Here is a 20,535-nt window from a genome sequence, read left to right as displayed (position 1 = left end):
GCGTCATTCCAATACGATACCTACTTAACCGCCACATACACTGGAACACATATAGACGTACTCTTGCAAGTTTAAAGGGATGACTTTCCGAGACTTTACCCTTATGTCAGATGAATATGTGGACGTCTAACAACTCAAAGTTGCTGCTCTTTACGATACCAGGACTCCTCACCAAAGCGGTTGTCAATGCGCAAAATTCCTCCTGCCGGGGCTATGGCCAGGAATTCAGAACGGTGAACTCAACCGGCCAGCATGAATTCACCTGGAACTCGTCCTACGCCAGCGACGACCCGTGGTATGTCTCCGTCCTCGTCGGATCTCGAGGGACCGAATGGAATGATAGGCACGACGTCAGAGCAAATGCGTACATCTCCGTACCTGGAAACGTGCGCAACGGCACGGGTATCTGCAGCTACCAATACACCAATATCAATGCAACGTGGGTATCCGGAGGGGAAAACAGCTGTAGCGGTGTGATCAGCTCGGACTGTGTTGACCACCTGACCAAGGTACTAAGTACTTCGTCGAACGACTGTCCCGACTCGGATACTGGGTCCACATCAGAAGTGTTCAAAAAGGCGTGTCCAATGTTGAGTGGCGGTTCCCACAGTACGTTCCTTCCGTTGTCCCTGTATAAATCCCCTTGCGCTCTTTCTTTTATTGCGCGGAAAACAGATACTATTGACCTGCGACTCGGGACCTGCAGCTTTTGCACATGTAGTTAACAAGTTCGCACAGGCTCCAACTTCGTCGACGTGACCAACATGACGTGCGCCTACACCAACATGCCTGAGGCACAGATACCAGACACGTACAGTACGTTTGGGACAGTCGTAGGGATTGACGGGTCCGACGCTAGCGACGTCAATGCCGATGCAAACAGTACGTATGATCTCGTAACGCGCCAGACCATTCCGCTCGTCCTACTGGGACGATTCGTCGACGGAGAATCGAGTTTGGTGCAACGCAGCGTTGAGTTTGTGTGTATGACTGCAAACAAGACAGTCGAGGGAAGCCGTGTACCGGAGCAAGAGACGCCGTGGGAGAGTGTTGGGGCTGATGTTGGTGCTGGGATGGTGGGGTGGGCGGCTGGTGTGGTGACAGTGGTAATGCTTGTGTTGTAACCTTGGGAGACTGCACGGCGTACCATGTGCACTTGAAACATATACCTATGTAGAGAATTGTTTTAGATTAGTACAGTAGAGCGTGGAAATACTAATACATTTAGCTACCCTTGAGTAATCGTAAAGTTAGCTAGATATACCTTGCTAGCTAAGTGCACACTAGAGGGTTGCTAATATACACTGCAGGCGTCTGCTCAGGGGGGAAGGGTGCGCGGGCCAGGGCGTGGCGCGGCTTGCAGGGAAATTAGCTTAGCTGCTGTCAACCCCGAACGGGAGCTGGTCTGGTGCAGTCCACAACCCGCAGGCCTGATTCCATTTCTACGCCGCCTCCGCTCCTTGGTGCCGACTTTGTCTTTCACTCCTCTCTGTCCTTGACCGTTGCGCTGTGTGCGATTCTCCTTGCGGTGCTCCAGTCCCGACACGCCCTCGCTCGTCCCATCCCATCTCGCCTATTTACGCCTACCATCCGCTTCACAGCCTCACACAGCCGCGCGGGACTACACTTGGCACCACCCCATGCATGCGCCTGCACACTTTGCTCGATAATTCCTCGCAATCTATCCTCGTGCGAGGTTTGGGTTGTGCGACAGCAAACTCGCGTTCCCACATAGCAACCCCCGAAACGCTCGTCGCGAAGAGCTCCGACCACCAGGCCGACACGTGCTCTTCCACACCGCGCATCCACGGCACACCCAAGACACCTGCAGCTCGGATACGCATACGAGAAACTGGCGCTTGTCGAACAGTATCCACGACTTCTGCTTCGGGTCGCTGCCCGGTAGCTTATCGATATGGCGGAAGGATCCAAGCTCCGCGCAGTGCTCACGCTGTGCAAAAACTTGGTACTAGCAGCATTGCTCTATGCAGCTATTTACGGCCTCATCACCTTTATAAACGACCCCTCTGTAGCGGCCAAGGGCAAGATTGGCATCCCGGCCTTCCTGGACAAAGCTGGACCTACAGAGCTGATCAAGACGACCAAGGCAGGAGTCAAAGTCAAGTTTGCCGGCACCACCAAGACCGTTACCATCAACCCTCACGCCAATGTCTTCAACCGCCCCATTACCGCTGTAAAGAACAAGGACGATTACCTGGGCCCCCGCCCCCACGTCGATACCGAAGCCGACATTGATATGCTGATTGAAGAGTGCCGGGGTACTTATGCTGGCATCGAGAAGATGAGGAGGCCGTTTGACTGTCTCAAGTTCTTTGCCGAAGGCGAGGACCGTTACTATAGCCTTCCAAAGCCCGCCGACCGAGCCAGCGTCCAAGACCCCCGCAAGGCCGACTTCATCGACGCAGACGGACACGGCAAGACTCTCGAGAGCTATATCCCTGTCGAAAAGGCAGTTCCTGCCAACGGATCCAGCATCGGTACTTGTCCAGGCCCTATCATCCCATACCACACCTACTGGACTGGACCTGCTACGTGGAGAGTCGAGGCTTTTATCAAGAGTTACCTCTACACCCAGAACCTAGCCTGCTCTCGTCTTTGGCTATGGCTCGACACCGATCACAACCCAAAGGCGGTCGAGAACATGCTCAACAAGGACGCCCTGTTCGCTCGCTTTCTCCCCTTGGTCGACAGAGGTGACATTATCGTCAAGGGCTGGAAGTTCCCCAGCCGCATTCCCTTGGCTACCGACAAGGAAGACAAGAACGGGTTCGACTACTACAGCAAGCCTGGAGCGGTCAACTCCAAGGGAGAAAAGGACGTGGCCGAGAATATCATCGAGGACAAGACTGGCCAACAATGGCTCGTTCTCACTCAGAAGCAGATGACCTTCCTTCCCGTCGCGGTTTCCGATGCTGTCCGTTTCATCGTGCTGCACATCTACGGAGGCGCCTACTTTGACATGGATGTCCTCATGCTCAGAGACATGCGACCACTCCTCCTGCCGAAAGAGCACGCCTGGGCGGAACGATGGGCTGCACACCCCCACCCTGGCGACTACAACACCGCCATCATGTCACTGTCTGCAAACTCTTCCCTCTCGTCATACTTGCTCTACGGCGGGATCAGAATGGGCGTCAACTTTCACCCCCGTGTACTTGGCCGCATGGCTTGGAAGGACGGGCGTGATCAAGAATTTAAGATGTTCGAGACTGCTGCTTTCGACCCTATCTGGACCGAGTTCAACTGGGACCGCGAGGGAAGATGCACGGTACCATGCATCCGCGATTACAGCGCAGTCTTCAAGGGCAAGATTGGCGGCGTCAAGGATGAATGGGAGAGCTACGACGGACCCCAGCTAGATCGCATCGACCTCAAGGACGCGCAGCGCAAGGAGCTCAGGGCGGCTGACGACGCATTGGCCAAACGCGGGGACGAAAATGTGTCCGCGTCTGCTGCTTTACCCACGCCCCATAATGGCGACAAGGAACGCCCCGACTCATTTCAAGCCACGCTCGACGAGGAGGCTGAGCTTCGCAAGGCCGGCGTGATTACTGATTATGTTTTTGCCGAAGACAAATTCCCACCCAACAATCGTACATTAGAAAACTTCTTCCGGGGTGCATGGACGTATCACATCCACAACCAGGTAAGCTTATCCCGAAATTCTTCCCTTTGTCGCTCCCTCACATATGTGACTGCCACCTCAACCCTGCTTTGGCGCTTCTAGCTCGTCTGTTCCTGTAACAGTTAGCTTTGCGACGGCGAATGTCTGGACACCGCAAGCTAGTATTCTGCGAAAGAAGAAAGAGGTCACGCTAACAATTCGTTGCAGTGGAGGAAACATCCAGAACCTTCGTCATGGATCTCGATCATCGAACACGCGCATGACGGGTTCATCGCTGGCAAGCGCACGAACCCTTACGGCGAGAAGTGGACGGGTCCTAGCATTATGCCATACAACTACTGGCCAGAGTACGTGTGAGGTTCCGGCTGAGCCGAACCCTAAGCCCCCTTCCGCGATGTCGAGGCGTCGAACATCAACGAGGTTGCAGTGCCGAGTGCCTCGCTGTACGGCCTGCGAATGGTTCTTCCCAATGGCAAGTTACTTATCGCGTCACACAACCACCGGCATGCTCCTAAGGACGTCCCCTATATCATTCACCATCTCACCCGACACCTCTTTATGGATCACGACAATCTCAAGTCATCTTTACCAAAATAAGCGCAGCATAAAGCTAGATCTGGAGCTATCTGCTTTCGGAGTTCATGGTGTTTGCATGTATCTTCTTAGTCCCGCTCGCTTTGGCGGCATGTACCCTTCGCTTCTTGTTAATCATTCATCATCGGTTTGGGATTTTGGTACGTGTCTTTCAGGAGCGCATGCGCTCGCCAAGTTTGTGTTTGTAATTCATTCCATCAGATATACGCAGAGAGATATAACGAGGTGGCGTCATAGCCAGAACGAGAATAGAAAAAAACTATATCCATAGACCTGTACTTGAGCATGTTGCTGGTTTCATTCAAGACGTCTCTCCGTTGGTAGGAGTGGAGTAGATGTGCAACCGCGGGCAAGCAGAATGCTTCAACCTCACGTCGCGTCGTCTCGGAGCCGTGGGTGTTGCAGCACATGCTGAGTCCCATAGGCTGCTAATATGATAGTGGCGTGGACCAGTATGATGCTTTCATAGCCACCGATCGGTATTCGCAATGCGTATAGAACAGTAACTTCCCAGCCCAGTGCGTCTCATTGCATGTTATATGGGTAACTACAATACCCGGCCCAGTAAGGTTGGTAGAATCAGTGCATCCTACAAAATTCGTAGGAAGATTCGCCGCTTCCACCAAAGCGTGTAAAAAATATTGTCATGTTCGAGGTGACTGGTATGCTGAAACAAGAAACTGTATACAATAACGCCGCGGAGCATTTGCCTACTGTCACGGCTTGAAGAAAATTACGTCCATGGAGCAAAGGGTCTCTGAAATCATGTATTTGTGAGCATGAGCAGATATATACATGCTGCGACATGAGGAGAAAAACCATTCGTCTTTCGCAGCCAGCCCAACGCATTACAGGCCTCTCCAATTACTTCTTCACCTTCTCAAAGCCCTCAAAGTTTGGCAGCTTGGCTCTAATCTCGTCTGCATACGCCGGCAACCCTCCAGCGTAGTTGACCTGCTCGAAAGCCTTACCTGGCATACTTCCGCCCATGTATGTACTCTTCGTCGTTGGAAACAGACTTATGTCGCTCAGCTCGTTGATGCGCGCCTTCCACTTCTTGCTCGCCTCGTCCGTTGGATTGATGTATTTCAAGCCCTGTCGTTCGATTTGCTTGATAGCATCCACGATCCAGCGGCCTTGTACTTCGACGCTCGTCGGGCCATTGGAAAGAAGGGTCGGGCCATGTGGACCTAGAAGTTACACATACGGAGTCAGTGTATATTCCAAACGTAGATTACGCTAGCGCATGTCTTACCATAGAGATGGAACATGTTCGGATACCCAGCGATAGTAGTACCCAGGTACGTATATGCTGCCTTCTTCCACTGGGATTGTAAAGTCACGCCGTTGATGTCCTTGAGACCCATGGATGTCATGCCGCCGGTAGTGATGTCGAAACCAGTGGCAATGACGACGACATCGAACTCATGGACGGTGCCGTCTTGCAACTTGATGCCTTTCGGGGTGAAGCCGACGATTGGGTTGTTCTTGATGTCGACGACATCTACGTTCGGACGATTGAATTGCTCGTAGTAGGTCTGTTCGAGGCAGGGGCGCTTGACGCCAAAGGGGTGGGGCGGCTCTAGCGGGGCAAGGAGGTCTCGAAGTCTGGGGTCGCCGATGCGGGTGCGCACATTCTTAGCCCAAAAGTCGTAGGCTGAGTGAGTGTTAGTTACTGAATAGCACGTATGATGTACGTAGAGTGACTTACCCTTCCTGTTAGCTTTCATGTCGTAGAGGTAGTCCTTGTAGTTGGCTAGCCAGAAGCGGAAACCTCCTTCATCCCATAGTTTCTGGTAAAACTTCTCTCGCTCTTCTTCGCTGTCTTCAAACGTACCCTTCTCGTGAAGGCCGTACAAGAATCCACCAAAGTTTCTCTCGCGGTAACGGAAGAGTTCAGGGTAGAACACTTTGGTATCATTCTGCTCTTTGGCGGTGAGACTTCTCTTTCGCATAGGAACGGCTAGGTTGGGTGTGCGTTGGAAAACCTTGAGCTCGCCGGCAACAGGACCCCAGGCCTGCGTGATTTGTACACCGGACGCACCTGTCCCAATGACTGCACACTTCTTTCCGCGAACGTCGATGTTCATGTCAGGCCAGAAGGAAGAGTGATGCACGATACCTTGGAAGTCATCGATTCCTACGAATTCGTCTGGGATGTAGCGCTTGGCCGCGAAGCCCGCCGCGACCACAAAGTACTTGGCCTTTGCAGTGCGGCCATCAGCGGTTTTGATAGTCCATTTACCCTCCTGGGTGTTGAACTGGGCATCGACCACAACACTGTTGAAGGCGGTCTCCTTCTTGATACCAAGGATTTTGTCGCAATGGTCGAAGTATGCGCGCAGGTCTTTATAGTCGGGATAGTTGCTGGGCCACACCCAGTCCTTGTAAGTCTCTGGGATAGAAAGCTGATATTCAGGAATCTCGGAGTCCACACCAGCACCTGGGTAACAGTTCCACCTCCAAGTTCCGCCAAGGTCCTATGCATGTCAGTACGCGTCTGAAGTCTGTGCTAGGATGAAAGTACATTGCCTGCTTCATAAATGACGGTCTGGAAGCCCGCCTTCTTCAGCTCATACCAGCAGTAAATGCCACCAAATCCGCCGCCCACAACAAGAGCGTCGACATCAAGATTGTCGGCGTATGGTCCCGTCGTACCGCGGCGTTGAGCGTACTCGTGGAGTTCAGTCTTGATCTTCATGTCGGAATTGGAAGTTGGTAACGGAAGTTTCTGATCAATGGTTCGACTCGACAGTGTATACTACTCCTCATGTAAACCCACCAACCTTATATCCTTGTGATTTCTCTCCATGTTGTGGAACCAATGTACCTTTGCATAGATTGCTCTACTAATAGAGACATAGTGACCGCCGGCTCCGTTCTTCCGCCTGCGTTTCCGCCTCACATCTCAAAATAGCGAATCGAACTCTGACCCGGCGGACCCGTTGACATCCGCGAGATCATCCGTAAGCCCGTAACACGCCTCAGATGACTTCTCAGCCTCTGGAGGAAGCGATGTTCTTTGTATTGTGATTCGATAGGCTTGGCTCATTGCAAGACTCTTGTTACTAAGGTCCGTACCTCTTGTCGTATGTATCGTATCTGCCGACATGCCTGGCTGCGCTTCCGCACACGCTTCCGCAATAGTCGACACCGATGGCTTGGCACAGGCGGGGGCGCGGATCATCGACGTTTTGCATCAGAAAGCAACGCCATCGACCTTGTAAGCGTTTAGCGGGGTGCGGGGAGGCAGTGTGACTCTTCTACATCAGCTCACTTTAGCCTTCCTTGCGGAGATTGCGGTGCCGGTGAGGATGGACCGGTGGACTGTCTCAAACGCCGAGATCGAGATCGAGATCTCAGGTACTTCCAACATGTATTTACCATCGGGTAATGTCCAACATTGAACAGCAATATTGCTGCGCATATCCGTACTTGATAATCGTCTGCCTCACCTCTAAAGAAAATAGACTTCAGCATGAGCGAATTATCCGCCCAGACACTGTCCCAGCTCTTGCAAGCCGCCGACGCTGCATGTGCAGACCAGATAGCAGGTATCCCCGGTGCAGTGGTTGTAGTTGTGGGAAAGGATGGCAAAGAGCTCTTTTCTCACGCAGCCGGAAAACGTGGAGCAGGCAGCCATGAGCCTATGACCCTCGATAGTGTCTTCTGGATCGCATCGTGTACGAAGATGATAGTGGGTGTCGCTGTGATGCAGCTTGTCGAAAGGGGTGTATTAAGCTTGGACGACTCGGCGCAGGTGGAATCGCTTTGCCCAGAACTGAAAGCGGTTCAGGTCTTGCAGGCTGATGGAACTCTTGTGCCGAAGAAGCGAGGCATCACCCTCCGCATGCTGCTGTCCCACACGGCCGGATTTGGATATACCTTTTTCAACGAGAAGCTGAGAGACCTCGGCAGACCCACGGGCTGGGACGAGTTCTCCGGCTTGGAGTACGATATCAAGCAGCCGCTCGTGCATCAACCCGGCGAGGGATGGGAATATGGGCTAGGCATCGACTGGTATGTGAAGTGAACAAGGCGTGCATAAGACAAGTGCTGATGCAGTAGTTCCAGGGCTGGGAAAGTATTGGAAAGAGCAACAGGTCGTACGCTGGAAGCATACTGCCAGGAGGAAATTTACGGCCCGCTTGAATTGAAGAATATCTCCATGAAGCCGCACGCCGAGATGTTGAGGAGTTTGGCGTACATGAACAGCCGAGATGGAAATGGAAAGCTCTTCAGGAGGGTAAGCACTGTAATCAGCACTCAGCCACAGGGTATGTACTGACCTGTTTATCCGCGGTAGGATCACCTGCTGAGACGCCCTCTGCTACCAGACGAAAGCCATTCACCGAGCTTCTTCTACAGCGGAGGGGCCGGCTGCTTCGCAAAGCCCCGAGAATATGCCCGTAAGAACAGCTGTCTCACCCCGTGTGGTCAATGGTCCGCGTTTGACATGCATCAGAAATCCTGGCAATGCTCCTCAATGATGGCACGTCGCCTACGACCGGCAAAAAAGTCCTCTCTCCGTCAACCGTGGAAGTAATGTTCCAGAATCAGATCACACAGTTCCCAGATTTCGCACGTCAGGGCATCCCGGCTGCGAAGCCGGATCTGACAAATGCTATCTCGGAGATATACCCCGTACCTGGCAATGGTCCACAGGGATGGGGATTGACGTTTATGTTGAGCGGCGCAGGCGCAACAGGAAGATCTGCAAGCACTGCATTTTGGGCAGGCCTACCCAATCTTTGGTGGTGGTGCGATCGAGAGAAGGGGGTTGCAGGCATTGTCGCCACGCAGCTGTTGCCTTTTGCAGACGGACAAGTTTTAGATCTATGGGGCAAGATCGAGTCGGGGGCCTACCAGGGTTTGTAAAATGGAGTTGAAGGTAAGATTAAAGTGTATTTGTGACAGCAAATGCGACGTGGGATGAATGTCGTAATGCGGCATCGGAGTGGTGTGGTTGACCAACCGGTAGAAGAGAGCCGAAGAGCCGCTAGGCCCAAAGTAGAATGGCGGAGCACAGATATCAATCAAAGTAATGTTTTGTTAATGGCTTAACGTCTGTGAGCGGTCCGATCCTCTGACGCTCCTTTTCAGCTCTCCAGTAAAGAGAGCTCTCGATCATGACCATCATATTCCAAATTCACATGCACCTATCGGCATATAGCGGAACTAAAAATCTCCTTCCACCATTTAGTCAGATCGGAACTCAACCATGACGTATCTCAGAGTTTCGAGGCTTCCTATCCTCGTGGATGATCCCCCGCATGGGGGAGGGTGAATGTGAAAAAGCGGGGTCGCCGCAAGAACCTGTAGGCGTCTGCGCCTAGCAACGTTTGTATATCGACTACCCTGTGCACAGTGTAGTCTCTGCACGGAATCAATCACCATCCCAACCTACTCCATTTCATCCACCACCATCACCGACGTAACAAGCAACAATGTTGAAGACTTTCGATAGCAGTACTATGACCGAAGTACACAGAAAATCTCATGCAGAAAGATCCGACGACTTGAAAACACCACCTGATCCACCGTCCGCGAACCCTCAGCTTACACAACTGCCCCTACCCCCTCGTCGCCAGCAATGGCGTAGCTGCGACTCGTGCAGGCGCGGAAAAAGAGCTTGCGATGCAGACAAACGTGCGGTCTTTGAAAACCAAACGTGCTCAAACTGCCTTCGGAAGAACCAAGCCTGCACATTCAACTGGTTGAAGACGGCTTCAGAGAGCCATCAAGAGCGGGAAAAGAAACGGAGGCGGTCCTCATTGCAGAGCGGTAGCGATCATACTGAGGAGTCTGTATCCACTCGCTCCCTCAGCTACCATCTTCGAGCCCCGGTCATTCCTGCCACAGACAGGGCTTACTACGAGATACCAAATCTAGGGACACAATCGCTGTCGTCTCTGGATGAAGACGACGAACAAGAAGATCGCTTCAATATCAAGCAGAAAGACGATGCGGAAGACGGCTCGAGCGAACCGATATCTAATGACAATCTCGATGCGATGCAGTCGGACAAGATCGCTGAACAAGAACGTTTCGTCTCTCCCCGTCCCCGACGAGACTCGTTTGATGTGCGTCGTTATGGTCGCAACCGGAAGAAAGACGCTGCTTCTCCATTCATGGACATATTGCTGGGCGAGAGAACCTCACGAGGTTTCGTAACCAATGGTTTTCTCCGCATCTACAACGACAGCATGGAAAATTCTCTTTCTTGCTGGCTGACAGAACACAACTGTCCGTACACAATGACACGCTATAAACCTTCCATTCTATCTGCAAGTAAAGCCACTCGGGAATGGGGTGGATCCTGGTCTAATCGAATGTACAATCGAGTTATCCAGCTTGACCGAGCCTATGCAGCCCTTCGTATTCGAAAATTTACACCCGAAGAGGAGCGTATAGTCTCAAAGGCACTGAACATGACCATCATGTCTTTCGCTTCACAATGGGCTCAAGCAGGCGAGAGAGGGACTAGAGGTTGCTCAACAGAACCCCGTTTCACAGCGGACGGATTTCCTCAGTCGAACGAGTTTGAACGGTCGATGCAAGAGACTCTCTGGCACCAAACGTCTGAATTACTTCATCGGGCTGCTGGCATCGACTCTTTTCGCGTGGTCTTCGCCTTGATCATCTTCTCGCTAACTCAGCGGCCACTGGATACCACTCGCCCATATCTGCGTACCAACTCCAAGCTGAGAACACATTACGAGGAGTTTCAATCTTTGGTGCAAGATGACGACGCCCCGCTTTTCCTTGAGATAGCCTTGCGACAGCTGCTCGCGCAACGAAGGAGACTGGAGCGAGTGGAACAAGAGATGGTAAGCCAAGGAAATGGCGAGACAGACCCGCTGTGTCAAGACGACCGAGATACTTTCAACTTGCTGTATTGGTTAGGGGTTATGTTCGACACCCTATCCGCAGCAATCTCTCAGCGACCAGTCGTGGTCGACGACGAAGACAGCGAGTTACCACAATCAAAAAAACACGAGTACGGCGGATCACTCGCGTGGACCAGCCCCTCCAGTAACTACAACGACCGATTCGCAATGCCAAATAACCCAACAAACGCCTCTACTAACGCCCAAACAACACACTCTTCTGGAAGCAATGAGGTCTGGGGTGATCTGTTCACACGCTACGAGAACTTTGAAGTGGATCCTCAAGCAGCAAGGTGGCCATGTAGCTACAAGCTTGCCGCATCAACACTTAGCGCTGCTGCACCAGTAAAAGTGCTCCTGTTTCGTCGCGTTGCACATCTCCAAGCTTTGGTCTCAAGGAAAGCTCTGCCGGACAGGATTGAGGTAAGCTATTTCTTTCGTCCCTTCTGAGTATGGCCTATCAACTGACTATGGCGTGCGCACAGTCAGGCATAAATGACGCATTCCAAGTATACAACCACTGGCATCGCAACTACGCTCCTTTCTTCTCCGATTGCGTAGAACATCACTCCACTCTCCCTTCACGCGTGCAATCGTGGTACATACTCTTGGCAGGCCACTGGCATCTTGGAACCTTCCTGCTCTCCGATCTTCTCTCGACGATTGACTCGACAAATCTCTCTGCCCCTAACGAACGAAGCTGTCGGCAAGCTTCAAATCTTGTCGCCATGCTGCGCCGACAAAACGCTTTAGCAGTCGCCGACCTAAGTCTTGCAAGCATACACAGTGTCAAGGACACGAAAGCATCCGAAGATTTCCATTTCGCGTTGAACCAAGCTGCGTTGTTGACAGAGCCGTGGACAGTCGTTTTCGTTCGTTCATTGTGCCGAGCCGGTCACATCCTAGTCCAAATTACAGCTTCAGATCCAAGTGAGGAGGAGCGAGCCCAGGCGAAACGGAGATGTAAGGATTGCATCGAAGGTCTCTGGTATCTTGGTCGTAAATCTGATATGGCATTTCTCGCCGCTCGTTACCTATCGGATATGTTGGCGGAAGCAATACGCGATGCGGGTGCACGAACAGTCCTCGAAGACGAAGGCAGTGATAGTATCCCAACAGAGTCATCACAGTATGACACAGATCCTAGCCCAAGGACTGATGCAACAAGTGCTGGATATCAACAATCGTTCGGTTCGACTAGCGCTTTTCCACAATGGTCAGTTGATGATCTTATGGGCAGCTATCAGCCGGATGGGAAGCTAAATGAGAGTGACATGCTGAATATGGAACCTCCGGTAGATGTCGATAGTGCTCTACTCTGGGACTTTAGTCTGCAGTGCTAGCAAGAAATAGGTTGGGAGAGTGGGGAAGGTAGCTATAGGTCAATTGCTCGTGATGTCTATGATCAGATGTATTCTTCTTGATAGCTCAAGACCTAGCAAATAGCAAACAAGGAAGACGCTTTACTATATAAACGCAGTGAGCATTTTCTCGGGTTGACAAACACTACTGGCGCTATTGATTGCCAACCACACCATGCTTCCACCGAAAAGCGATCCCGGCTACGAAGAGCGATTGAAGCTCCTTTCCAATGTCCGGGATAAGTGGGATCCTCGGACAAAAGACAGCACCGCCATCCCTGAATCTATGCGGTATAACGGGTCCATCAGTACCTGGCCTTTACCGATCCTACGAGGCATCAGCGCACTTGCGAGTGACACGCCAGGCGATGACGCGTGGAATCAAGTCTATGATCTTTTAGAAGAAGGACAGAAGAAGAGGATGGACGATGAGTCAAATATTCTGCCGGCACAAATACAGCTCAGCGATTTGGAATATGCTCGAAAACACTACGTTCAGGAGAAGCCGATCGACTTGGAAAGTGGGGAAGGAGAGAGGAGGTTCGTTAGGAAGGATGAGTACGAGAATGGTGAGTTCTATTGTTAATAATCTCTTATGCCTTGGAGACTGACTGATATGCGTAGATACAGGATTCGCTGCCGGAGAAAATGACGACCTCGCCAGTCAGTCTGGCAATGCACCCGGCAGCGTCAGCAACACAAAAGCGAACAAGGACAATCCACAGAATCCGCAAAGTGACATCACCACACTAGAGCATGAAGACGGCTCAGATTCCTTTCCACCACGGATCCTTCCCAACGACACTGACGCGATCAGATTCCAGAAGTACAATCTCTGGATCCAACACTATTGGAACGTGAATGACTGCAAGGACCTCATCAGCGAGGACATGTTTCCAAGAGATTCGAAGCAAAACCCAATGCGTGGCAGCAAATTAGAGAACCACGGAGGGATGCGAAAAGGCGAGCTTTTGGAGCTGCTGTACGAGCTGGCTCGAATCACGGGACCATCGCGAAGAGATGCGGCGTGGGCGAAGATCCGGGAGAAATGGAATGCAAGACCTCCGGGAAAGAATGGTAACAAGACTCTTTCAATTGGAGATGTGAGGTATGCTATTAATTACTTTCAGAGCCAGGATCAAGGCGCAAGAAAGTTGTCTACTGCTGCTCCCAGAGCGATGGCTCCCGCAGCACCACAAAGTGACATGGCACACGATCAGGACAAACTGGGAGGGCAGGCAGATCAAGCAGGAGACAAAGTGAATGAAGATGTGGGAGGAGATCTGCAGACAGGCAACAAACAAAATAGGGGTTTAGCGGAAGATAAGGGATTACCAAAGGAGATGAAGGCTGCGGAGACGGGACCATGTTACGGGAGCAAGGAGTGAGCAAAGAGTGACAAGATTGGGGAGTCGACTAAGAAGTGTGTGTGTATAGCAGCGCTGAGACTAACTGACCAAGCAATATTGAATCAATACCGTTATCAAATCGGATCGTTGAATATCATTCGTTTGGCAATATGTCAGAGGGAAGTGCTCGGGGGCCTTATCGGCGATGGGCGGAAATGACGTCATCGATCACCAACACCAAGAGCCACATACGGGCCATTCCATCTCGGCCAAAGCAGCCAACCATCGACTTTGATAATCTAGTCATGGCATCACCAGGAAGTATGAAACAGGTATACACTCCGAACCCGGACGCCACCGAACCCGCCAACACGCAAGCCATCATCTCGGCGCTCAACCTCCAAAAACATGTCGAGGGTGGCTACTATGCAGAGATCGATCGGAACCCACTTACCATCCCCAACCCCTTCTTATCAAAGAATGGCGGAGACGAAGAAGAAGATGTAAAGAATACAGCCGACAAGCCCATGTCGGGCGACAATGCCATCAGAAATGCGAGTACAAGCATATACTACATGTTGAGCGCAGTAAATCCGCAGGGACATTTTCATAGGAACAAGGGGAGGACGGTATGTCGCCTTTTGTTTTCACTCCTTACATCCCCATAGTAGATGCGATGGCGGTTGAGGAAGTCGTATGCGATACTGATGTTGATTTCGGTGCATAGATACACACCCTGATCTCAGGTCGGGGTCGCTACGTCCTCATCCACGCCGACGAATCCGGCGCCAAGAAACGCATCGAGACGTTTGTTGTTGGACACGACGTTGCGAATGGAGAGAAGAGTGTGTGGATTGTTGAAGGTGGGAAGTATAAAGCGAGCTTTCTACTTGATGGGTCGGATGGAGAGAGGCTGTTGATCAGTGAGGTACGTGTTTGTCGTGGTGTTGAGATGACGAGACGAGGAAAGCTAACGTGATTGTGACCTCGTAGACGGTGATACCAGGCTTTGAGTTCTCAGATCATGATTTCTTGACAAAGGAGAGGTTTGAGCAGCTTATTACAACGGAACAGGCGAAGGAGCTGGACTGGCTGGTGAGGAAGTCTTGACGTTCCTATCGTTGAGAGAACTTTTACACCTTCTCTGGAGGAATGCAGGACGTGACCAAGAAAAGCAATTCGCAGCGCTAATGCAATTCTGCTGTATCTCCAATGTGGCGCAACGCGACGGCGCGTCCTCACGTGTCATTGTGATGAAATGGCGGGGCCCAAGTTTCCTATCGATAACGGGCAAAATTGTCGACATTTCGTGACGCAAGCCCACGCTCAGCCATTTCGCTCAGTAACACATTCCAACATGTCTTCAGCATTCGGCCCAATCGCAGGTAGGTAGTCGCGCAGAAATATGTGTAATTTTCTGACACCGTCCCCAGAGGAATACCAGAACAAATTCGACCTCGGAATTTGGCACGCGCTCTTCAACTGGGCAAACCTGACCGTCGCCGTCCAAAACCAATGGGGCGGCCCCGACTCTTCAGATAAACGCGACTGGCTCGCAGGCCAAATCTCAGAACTCTTCGCAGCCGAGCCTCTGACAGACGCGGAAGATGTCGAAGTCGTCCTTTTACAAGTGCTCGAGGACGAATTTGGCGTGCGAGTAGAAGACGAGACCGAGGTCGCCGTTGCGCGCGAGATTATGACGATACGGAAGGAGATCGGCGAGGGAAACACAGCGACGGTGGATGCACTGCAGAAGAAGTGGCAAGAGCGCAAAGGAAAAGAGGTTTCGACTGGGAGTGTTAATGTCAAAGAGACAAACCAAGAGGGTGAATGGGACAGTGTGGATGAGGAGAGCGAAGAGGATGAGGATGTTGAGATGGGCGAAGCGCCTGCGCTTGTGCCTGCGAAACCGAAGCCAGAGCCAGAGGTGGACGATGATGGCTTCACCAAGGTGGTTGGCAAGAAGAAGAGGTGAGACGCGGGACTGTGTAATATGAGGAACGATACCAGGCCAGCCGAGGCAAGAGGGAATGCTAGTAGTGGCTCGGGCGACGACTGCGCGCATCTATGATGGGTGCGCAGGACAGCGAGGTCCGCGTAGACAGCGCGTACATCAGCACCGGGCAGCTAAGGCGTTGGATCTAGTGTAGCATGCTCTGAGCAACAAAACAGACGAGAGCTTTCGCGCTCGAACAAATAGGATTCCTTCATGTCGGCTGCATGGCCATGTCTTTGTGTAACGCGAGCGTGTCGTAGGGCATAGGAAGATCTGGTCGCCAAACGACTAGCGTGAGTTGCGGAGCATGATGATGGCCCCGCCCGCAGTTGACTGAACCCTTGGTTGACCGACTGATCGGACGACCACGACAACATCCTTAGCTCCCACCCTACACACAACTCACCTGCACATTGCCTCCCTTCTGGACTATCGTAGCTATGGATTCCGCCTACGACCACATCCAGGAGGAGAGCTACCCGCAGGACCCCACCAAGCAGTCGTCGGCCAGCGGCGATAACACGCACCAGGGGACAGCCAGCAACTTCAACGCCGAGATCCAGGATGCTTACAAAGCCATATCAAGCAGCCCATGGGCGGCGCGTCTGGGAGGGTTCCTGGGCAACGTTAAGAAGCAGGTAAGATGGCCGTGTGTGGCTGTGCGCGCCCCTTCTAATTGCGTGTGGCATAGGGCGAGCAATACTACGACAACGCGAGCAAGCAATATGCGCCATTGACCAAGAACGCCACGGCTAGTGTGTCCAACATCATCAGCCATGCGCGCAAAATCTCCCTCCAGCCCACCGACGCTTCGGCCTCCAAATCCGCACCCACCGACAAGGACGCTTCTGCCGACAAGCCAAAGGAAGACACGGAAGCCCACCCCGACCGTCCCGAGTCCCTTGCCGCAGACATTGTTAAGGAAGCAGAGGGCATACTATCGCGCTTCCGCTCCGAAGCTGCCAAACGGCTCAAGGACGTCGAAAAGGCAGAAGACGCAGCCGACGAAGCCCTCCTCAAGTTCGGCAGCAACATCCGCAACTTCCTCCGCGACGCCGTCACCATCGCGCCTCCCGAAGCGGGCTCCGAAGCTGACAAGAACGGTGAAGTGCTCTTCGAGTCCAAGGATAGCAGCGGCAAGAAGGTTGTTCACGCGACGCGCTTCGACGCACAGCTCCATGTCATCCACTCGACGCTCGACTCTTTCCTCAAAGATCCTGCAAGCCCGGAGTGGGAGAAGTGGAAGGCGGCCTTTGATGTGGATAAGAAGACCGAGGCTATTGCCAAGGATCTCGAGAAGCATGAGGAGCTGAGGAGTGCCATGGAGAAGTGTGTGCCGGAGAAGGTCGAATACAAGGTCTTTTGGTGCAGATACTATTTCCTGCGCCATGTCATTGAGAGCGAGGAGCAGAGGAGGAGGGAGATGCTCAAGGGTATGTTGAGTTCGGTGTCCTGAAGATGCATGTAGCGCTGACCTCTTTTCACAGCTTCCACACCCGCCGCCGACGAAGAAGTAGCCTGGGACGAAGACTCTGAAGAAGAAGAAGAAGACGAGGAAGAGGAATCAGACGACGATGAAGAAGAGGATGAGGAAGAGGAATCTTCCGAGGAAGAAGACTCTGATGAAGACTCCGACGACGACAACGCTACTGTGACCAAGCCCTCCAGCACAACCCCATCTACCGCAAAACCTGCCCCGGCCCCAACCACAAGCGCACCCAAGCCAGCCGACCTGACCGCCTCCGTCAAGACCCTCAAACCTACCGACGAAACGAGCAAACCTGCCACAACAACACCTGCAACTACAGCACAACCCCGTCGATCCAACGATGAAAAAAGCGTGGCAGACAGCGATGCCAGTTACGATGTCGTCTCTGGAACGACAACAAGGACGCCCAGTGTAGGAGATGGAAATGGCAAGAAGAAGGTCGTGGCTGAGGAGAGTGACGAAGAGGAGGACTGGGAGTAAGCAGGGAGGAGGCTGGGAAATGGACAAGCGAGATGATGGATATGTGAATACGACTTTGGGTGTTTATGGCGTATGGGCATGTCGTGTGTTTGCTCAGTTGATTTCCTTGGGCTCAGAGCGAGCATGTTGACAGGATTTACAAATGATGTGAAATGCTCTTACATTTATCTTATGTTCATGAAAGAATTGATCATGAGTGCTCGCTCGCTCGCTATGCTATGCTATGCTATGCCATACTACGCTACATAAAGGTGGACCCTGTAGATAAAGCAAATGGTATCTCGAACGCCGTCATAATGCTATGTATCGCTTGATGAACGCAAAACCACACGAAAACCCCATCCACTGTTCATGATAGGCGAGCTCTTCATCATTTGGCCACACTGCTAGGGGGTGTGTCAGGAGATATGCTGCTAGATGGACGAGGTTCCGCTGCGCTGCCCGCCCTTTGTGAAAAGCCAGGTTGCCTCAGTGTGCGAAGCTGAGGTGCTTGACGGTGATGTTGACCTGGCTGTGTGGTTGCTCGTCTGAGAAGTGGACTCGGTGAGGAGACGTTGCCTAGGCTTTGCCTTCCGGTGTGTGAGATGTCAGTTGAGGATCTCGAGCGACTGGATGTTGGAATGGTTGGTGTACTTGGCGGGCCAGGTGTGCTACCTCGCGACCGGGAGTACGGCGACGACGCACGATGGCCAATGGGGTAGCCGTCGTAATCATACCTCCCACCAATACCATCACCACCATCTCCAGTCAGCGTATCTCCATCGTCATATGGAGAACTATCTTCGTTCCTACCCTCTTGCGCATGCTCATGCTCATGCAATTCATGCTCCAGATACTCCTCTCCTCTCCTCTTAATCGGACTCTCATCATACGGATCAAATCCAACTCGCATCCTTGCTTCCCTCCTTACCCTCCGCCTGAGTTCAGCGTCGCCACCTGCCCCTACTGTGCTACTATCTGAGAGGAAGAAGTTGAGGAACTCATCTGGAATGGCCAGGTGGGAGGATTGCTGAAACTGTTGGAGAGCAGTAAGGCGAATAAGCATTTCCAGTAGGGACAAGGACGTCTTAACAGTGGGAAAGGACGTTGGGACTCGTTGCTGATACTGCGGTGTTGGTGCCGAAGCCTTTTCTGGAGACGGAATGATTTGGTTGTGGGGTGTTGGGTTGGGAGAAGTGGGTGTACTAGGACGAAGGTTGAGGGCAGAGAAGCGACCTAGGAAATCGGGTGGCGTAGGCGTAACTTCTGGTGACAGCGAAGAGGTCTCTTCGGTCAAATCTTCTGTTTCGTCGATTTCAGAATCGGAGGTCGGGTCTTCAGTGTACACCTCAAATGCCATCCACTCTAGATCCAGCGTGGGAGGTAGTCGCCAGGGGTACGTTGGTCGTTCAGGCTCCGGTGGGGCTTGCTCTTCGAGATGTGGTGTCGATTCGCGTCGGAGTTGTTCTTCCAGCTCTGTTTGCTCGGCATCTTCTCCGTCGTCGCCAATGGTGTGTGAGTCATCTGACTCGTAGCCAGGTCCCTCCGTATCACGTTCCATCATACGGCGTGGCGGCGCTGCATCGACGTCTCGCTTCAACAACAAAATTGGGTTATTCGTCTCGTTGTCGGAACCAATGTTCAGTATCTTGCCCGTGTCGGCGTAAAATATCTTGGAGACTTCATGAATAGGTATGATCTCACGAACACCAGCCTGCTCCACACCATCGTAAGGCCCTGGTTGGGGTTCGCCATCCTCGAACTCGTGCATACGGCCGTCATCCAAGTCTTCGACGATAAGAAGTTGATAAGCAAACTCCTGCAACACACTATCAGAGGGAATATGGCGGTGGTTAGCCTCATCGGCCCGCCTGCTGTCTTGTCCGAAAGGTGTGGGGTAGTCGTAGACATTATCGAGCGGAACCCTCATAAGCGTAACACGTGCTTTATGCATAACCTCCTTCCATGTTGTTTCTCGTATGTCGTCCTCGTGGGCTCGATGAGCATACCCAGCGAACAACATATACACGGAGAGGGTGAAGGTCGGTCCAATCTGCTGAGCTCTGGGCTTTGTCGCGCAATATTGCATGTCACCAGAAGTGAGGAAGGTGCTGGCCTGTAGGAGCCGCGAGGGCGATACAGTAGCCGGGAGAGTGGTGGAGAGACTAGTGCCGGATGTTGTGATAGCCAGGTTAATGAGTGGCACAGCGTCTTCGATGCGCTCCAGCAATCGCTTCATCTCTTCAATGATGATCTTGAGCTCAACGTCATTCTGATCCCGTGATTTGGCCTTGGAGCTGCCCCTTCTCGCAAGCTGCTCTTCGGCAACAGCCTTTTCCACACGGCTGCCTAATGTCTGGATGTCCCAGCGAAGAGACTTGGTGAGTCCTACAGCAGACTCCAGCGAGGTGTTTCCGCGCGCTGCAATCAGCTCTATCATGTCGATGGCTGGTGAGATGATTTTGATTTTGGAGTCTAATCTTATCTGCAAATTGGCGAGCTCTTGCTTTTCACGGCCATCGACTGTCTTCATCAGTCGCCCGCATTGCTTGAGCGCATAGTGGCTGGTAATCGCTATGCCGCTTCTGATGGCATAGCTCATAGCCTGTTTGGTAACCTATCACACGTCAGCATGAGCAGTGGATACGAGAATCATAGCTCCATGTCTGCCTATGACGTGTTGGGAGTCAAAGCATAGTCATACATTTGCGAGGAGCGACTCCATCTTGACCTATCGATTGGGTTTCACCC

At 52.3% G+C, this 20,535-nt stretch overlaps 6 protein-coding genes across 6 annotated transcripts; 4 read left to right on the top strand and 2 right to left on the bottom strand.

The window, feature by feature from the left end:
• Positions 1-1,422: 1,422 nt before the first annotated feature.
• Positions 1,423-4,500, top strand: ACET3X_001492 (uncharacterized protein). Its single transcript, XM_069446790.1, has 2 exons — positions 1,423-3,667; positions 3,854-4,500. Exons 1-2 carry the CDS (start codon positions 1,916-1,918, stop codon positions 4,001-4,003), a joined length of 1,902 nt encoding a protein of 633 aa, XP_069311734.1. The 5' UTR covers positions 1,423-1,915; the 3' UTR covers positions 4,004-4,500.
• A 498-nt stretch (positions 4,501-4,998) lies between these two features.
• ACET3X_001491 (uncharacterized protein) lies at positions 4,999-8,589 on the bottom strand. The gene is made up of 5 exons (XM_069446789.1): positions 8,530-8,589; positions 6,768-8,476; positions 5,952-6,720; positions 5,496-5,897; positions 4,999-5,430 (listed from the first exon to the last, which is right to left on the bottom strand). The coding sequence occupies exons 2-5, from the start codon at positions 6,939-6,941 to the stop codon at positions 5,105-5,107; spliced, it is 1,671 nt and encodes a 556-aa protein (XP_069311733.1). The 5' UTR covers positions 6,942-8,476; positions 8,530-8,589; the 3' UTR covers positions 4,999-5,104.
• Positions 8,590-12,666: 4,077 nt separating this feature from the next.
• Positions 12,667-14,950, top strand: ACET3X_001490 (uncharacterized protein; the record flags this gene model as incomplete). The annotated part of the gene is made up of 6 exons (XM_069446786.1): positions 12,667-13,060; positions 13,116-13,599; positions 14,144-14,172; positions 14,219-14,469; positions 14,568-14,768; positions 14,834-14,950. The coding sequence occupies 6 exons, from the start codon at positions 12,667-12,669 to the stop codon at positions 14,948-14,950; spliced, it is 1,476 nt and encodes a 491-aa protein (XP_069311732.1).
• Positions 14,951-15,197: 247 nt separating this feature from the next.
• Positions 15,198-15,815, top strand: ACET3X_001489 (uncharacterized protein; the record flags this gene model as incomplete). The annotated part of the gene is made up of 2 exons (XM_069446785.1): positions 15,198-15,225; positions 15,274-15,815. 2 exons carry the CDS (start codon positions 15,198-15,200, stop codon positions 15,813-15,815), a joined length of 570 nt encoding a protein of 189 aa, XP_069311731.1.
• Positions 15,816-16,195: 380 nt separating this feature from the next.
• Positions 16,196-17,939, top strand: ACET3X_001488 (uncharacterized protein). The gene is made up of 3 exons (XM_069446784.1): positions 16,196-16,474; positions 16,528-17,269; positions 17,324-17,939. The coding sequence occupies exons 1-3, from the start codon at positions 16,277-16,279 to the stop codon at positions 17,803-17,805; spliced, it is 1,422 nt and encodes a 473-aa protein (XP_069311730.1). The 5' UTR covers positions 16,196-16,276; the 3' UTR covers positions 17,806-17,939.
• A 453-nt stretch (positions 17,940-18,392) lies between these two features.
• ACET3X_001487 (uncharacterized protein) lies at positions 18,393-20,509 on the bottom strand (the record flags this gene model as incomplete). Its single annotated transcript, XM_069446783.1, has 3 exons — positions 18,393-18,413; positions 18,716-20,401; positions 20,489-20,509. 3 exons carry the CDS (start codon positions 20,507-20,509, stop codon positions 18,393-18,395), a joined length of 1,728 nt encoding a protein of 575 aa, XP_069311729.1.
• Between the last annotated feature and the right edge of the window lie 26 nt (positions 20,510-20,535).

Source organism: Alternaria dauci, chromosome 1 (assembly GCF_042100115.1).
Source record: "Alternaria dauci strain A2016 chromosome 1, whole genome shotgun sequence".
Classification (NCBI taxonomy): domain Eukaryota; kingdom Fungi; phylum Ascomycota; class Dothideomycetes; order Pleosporales; family Pleosporaceae; genus Alternaria; species Alternaria dauci.
This window is presented reverse-complemented; position numbering and strand designations above follow the sequence as displayed.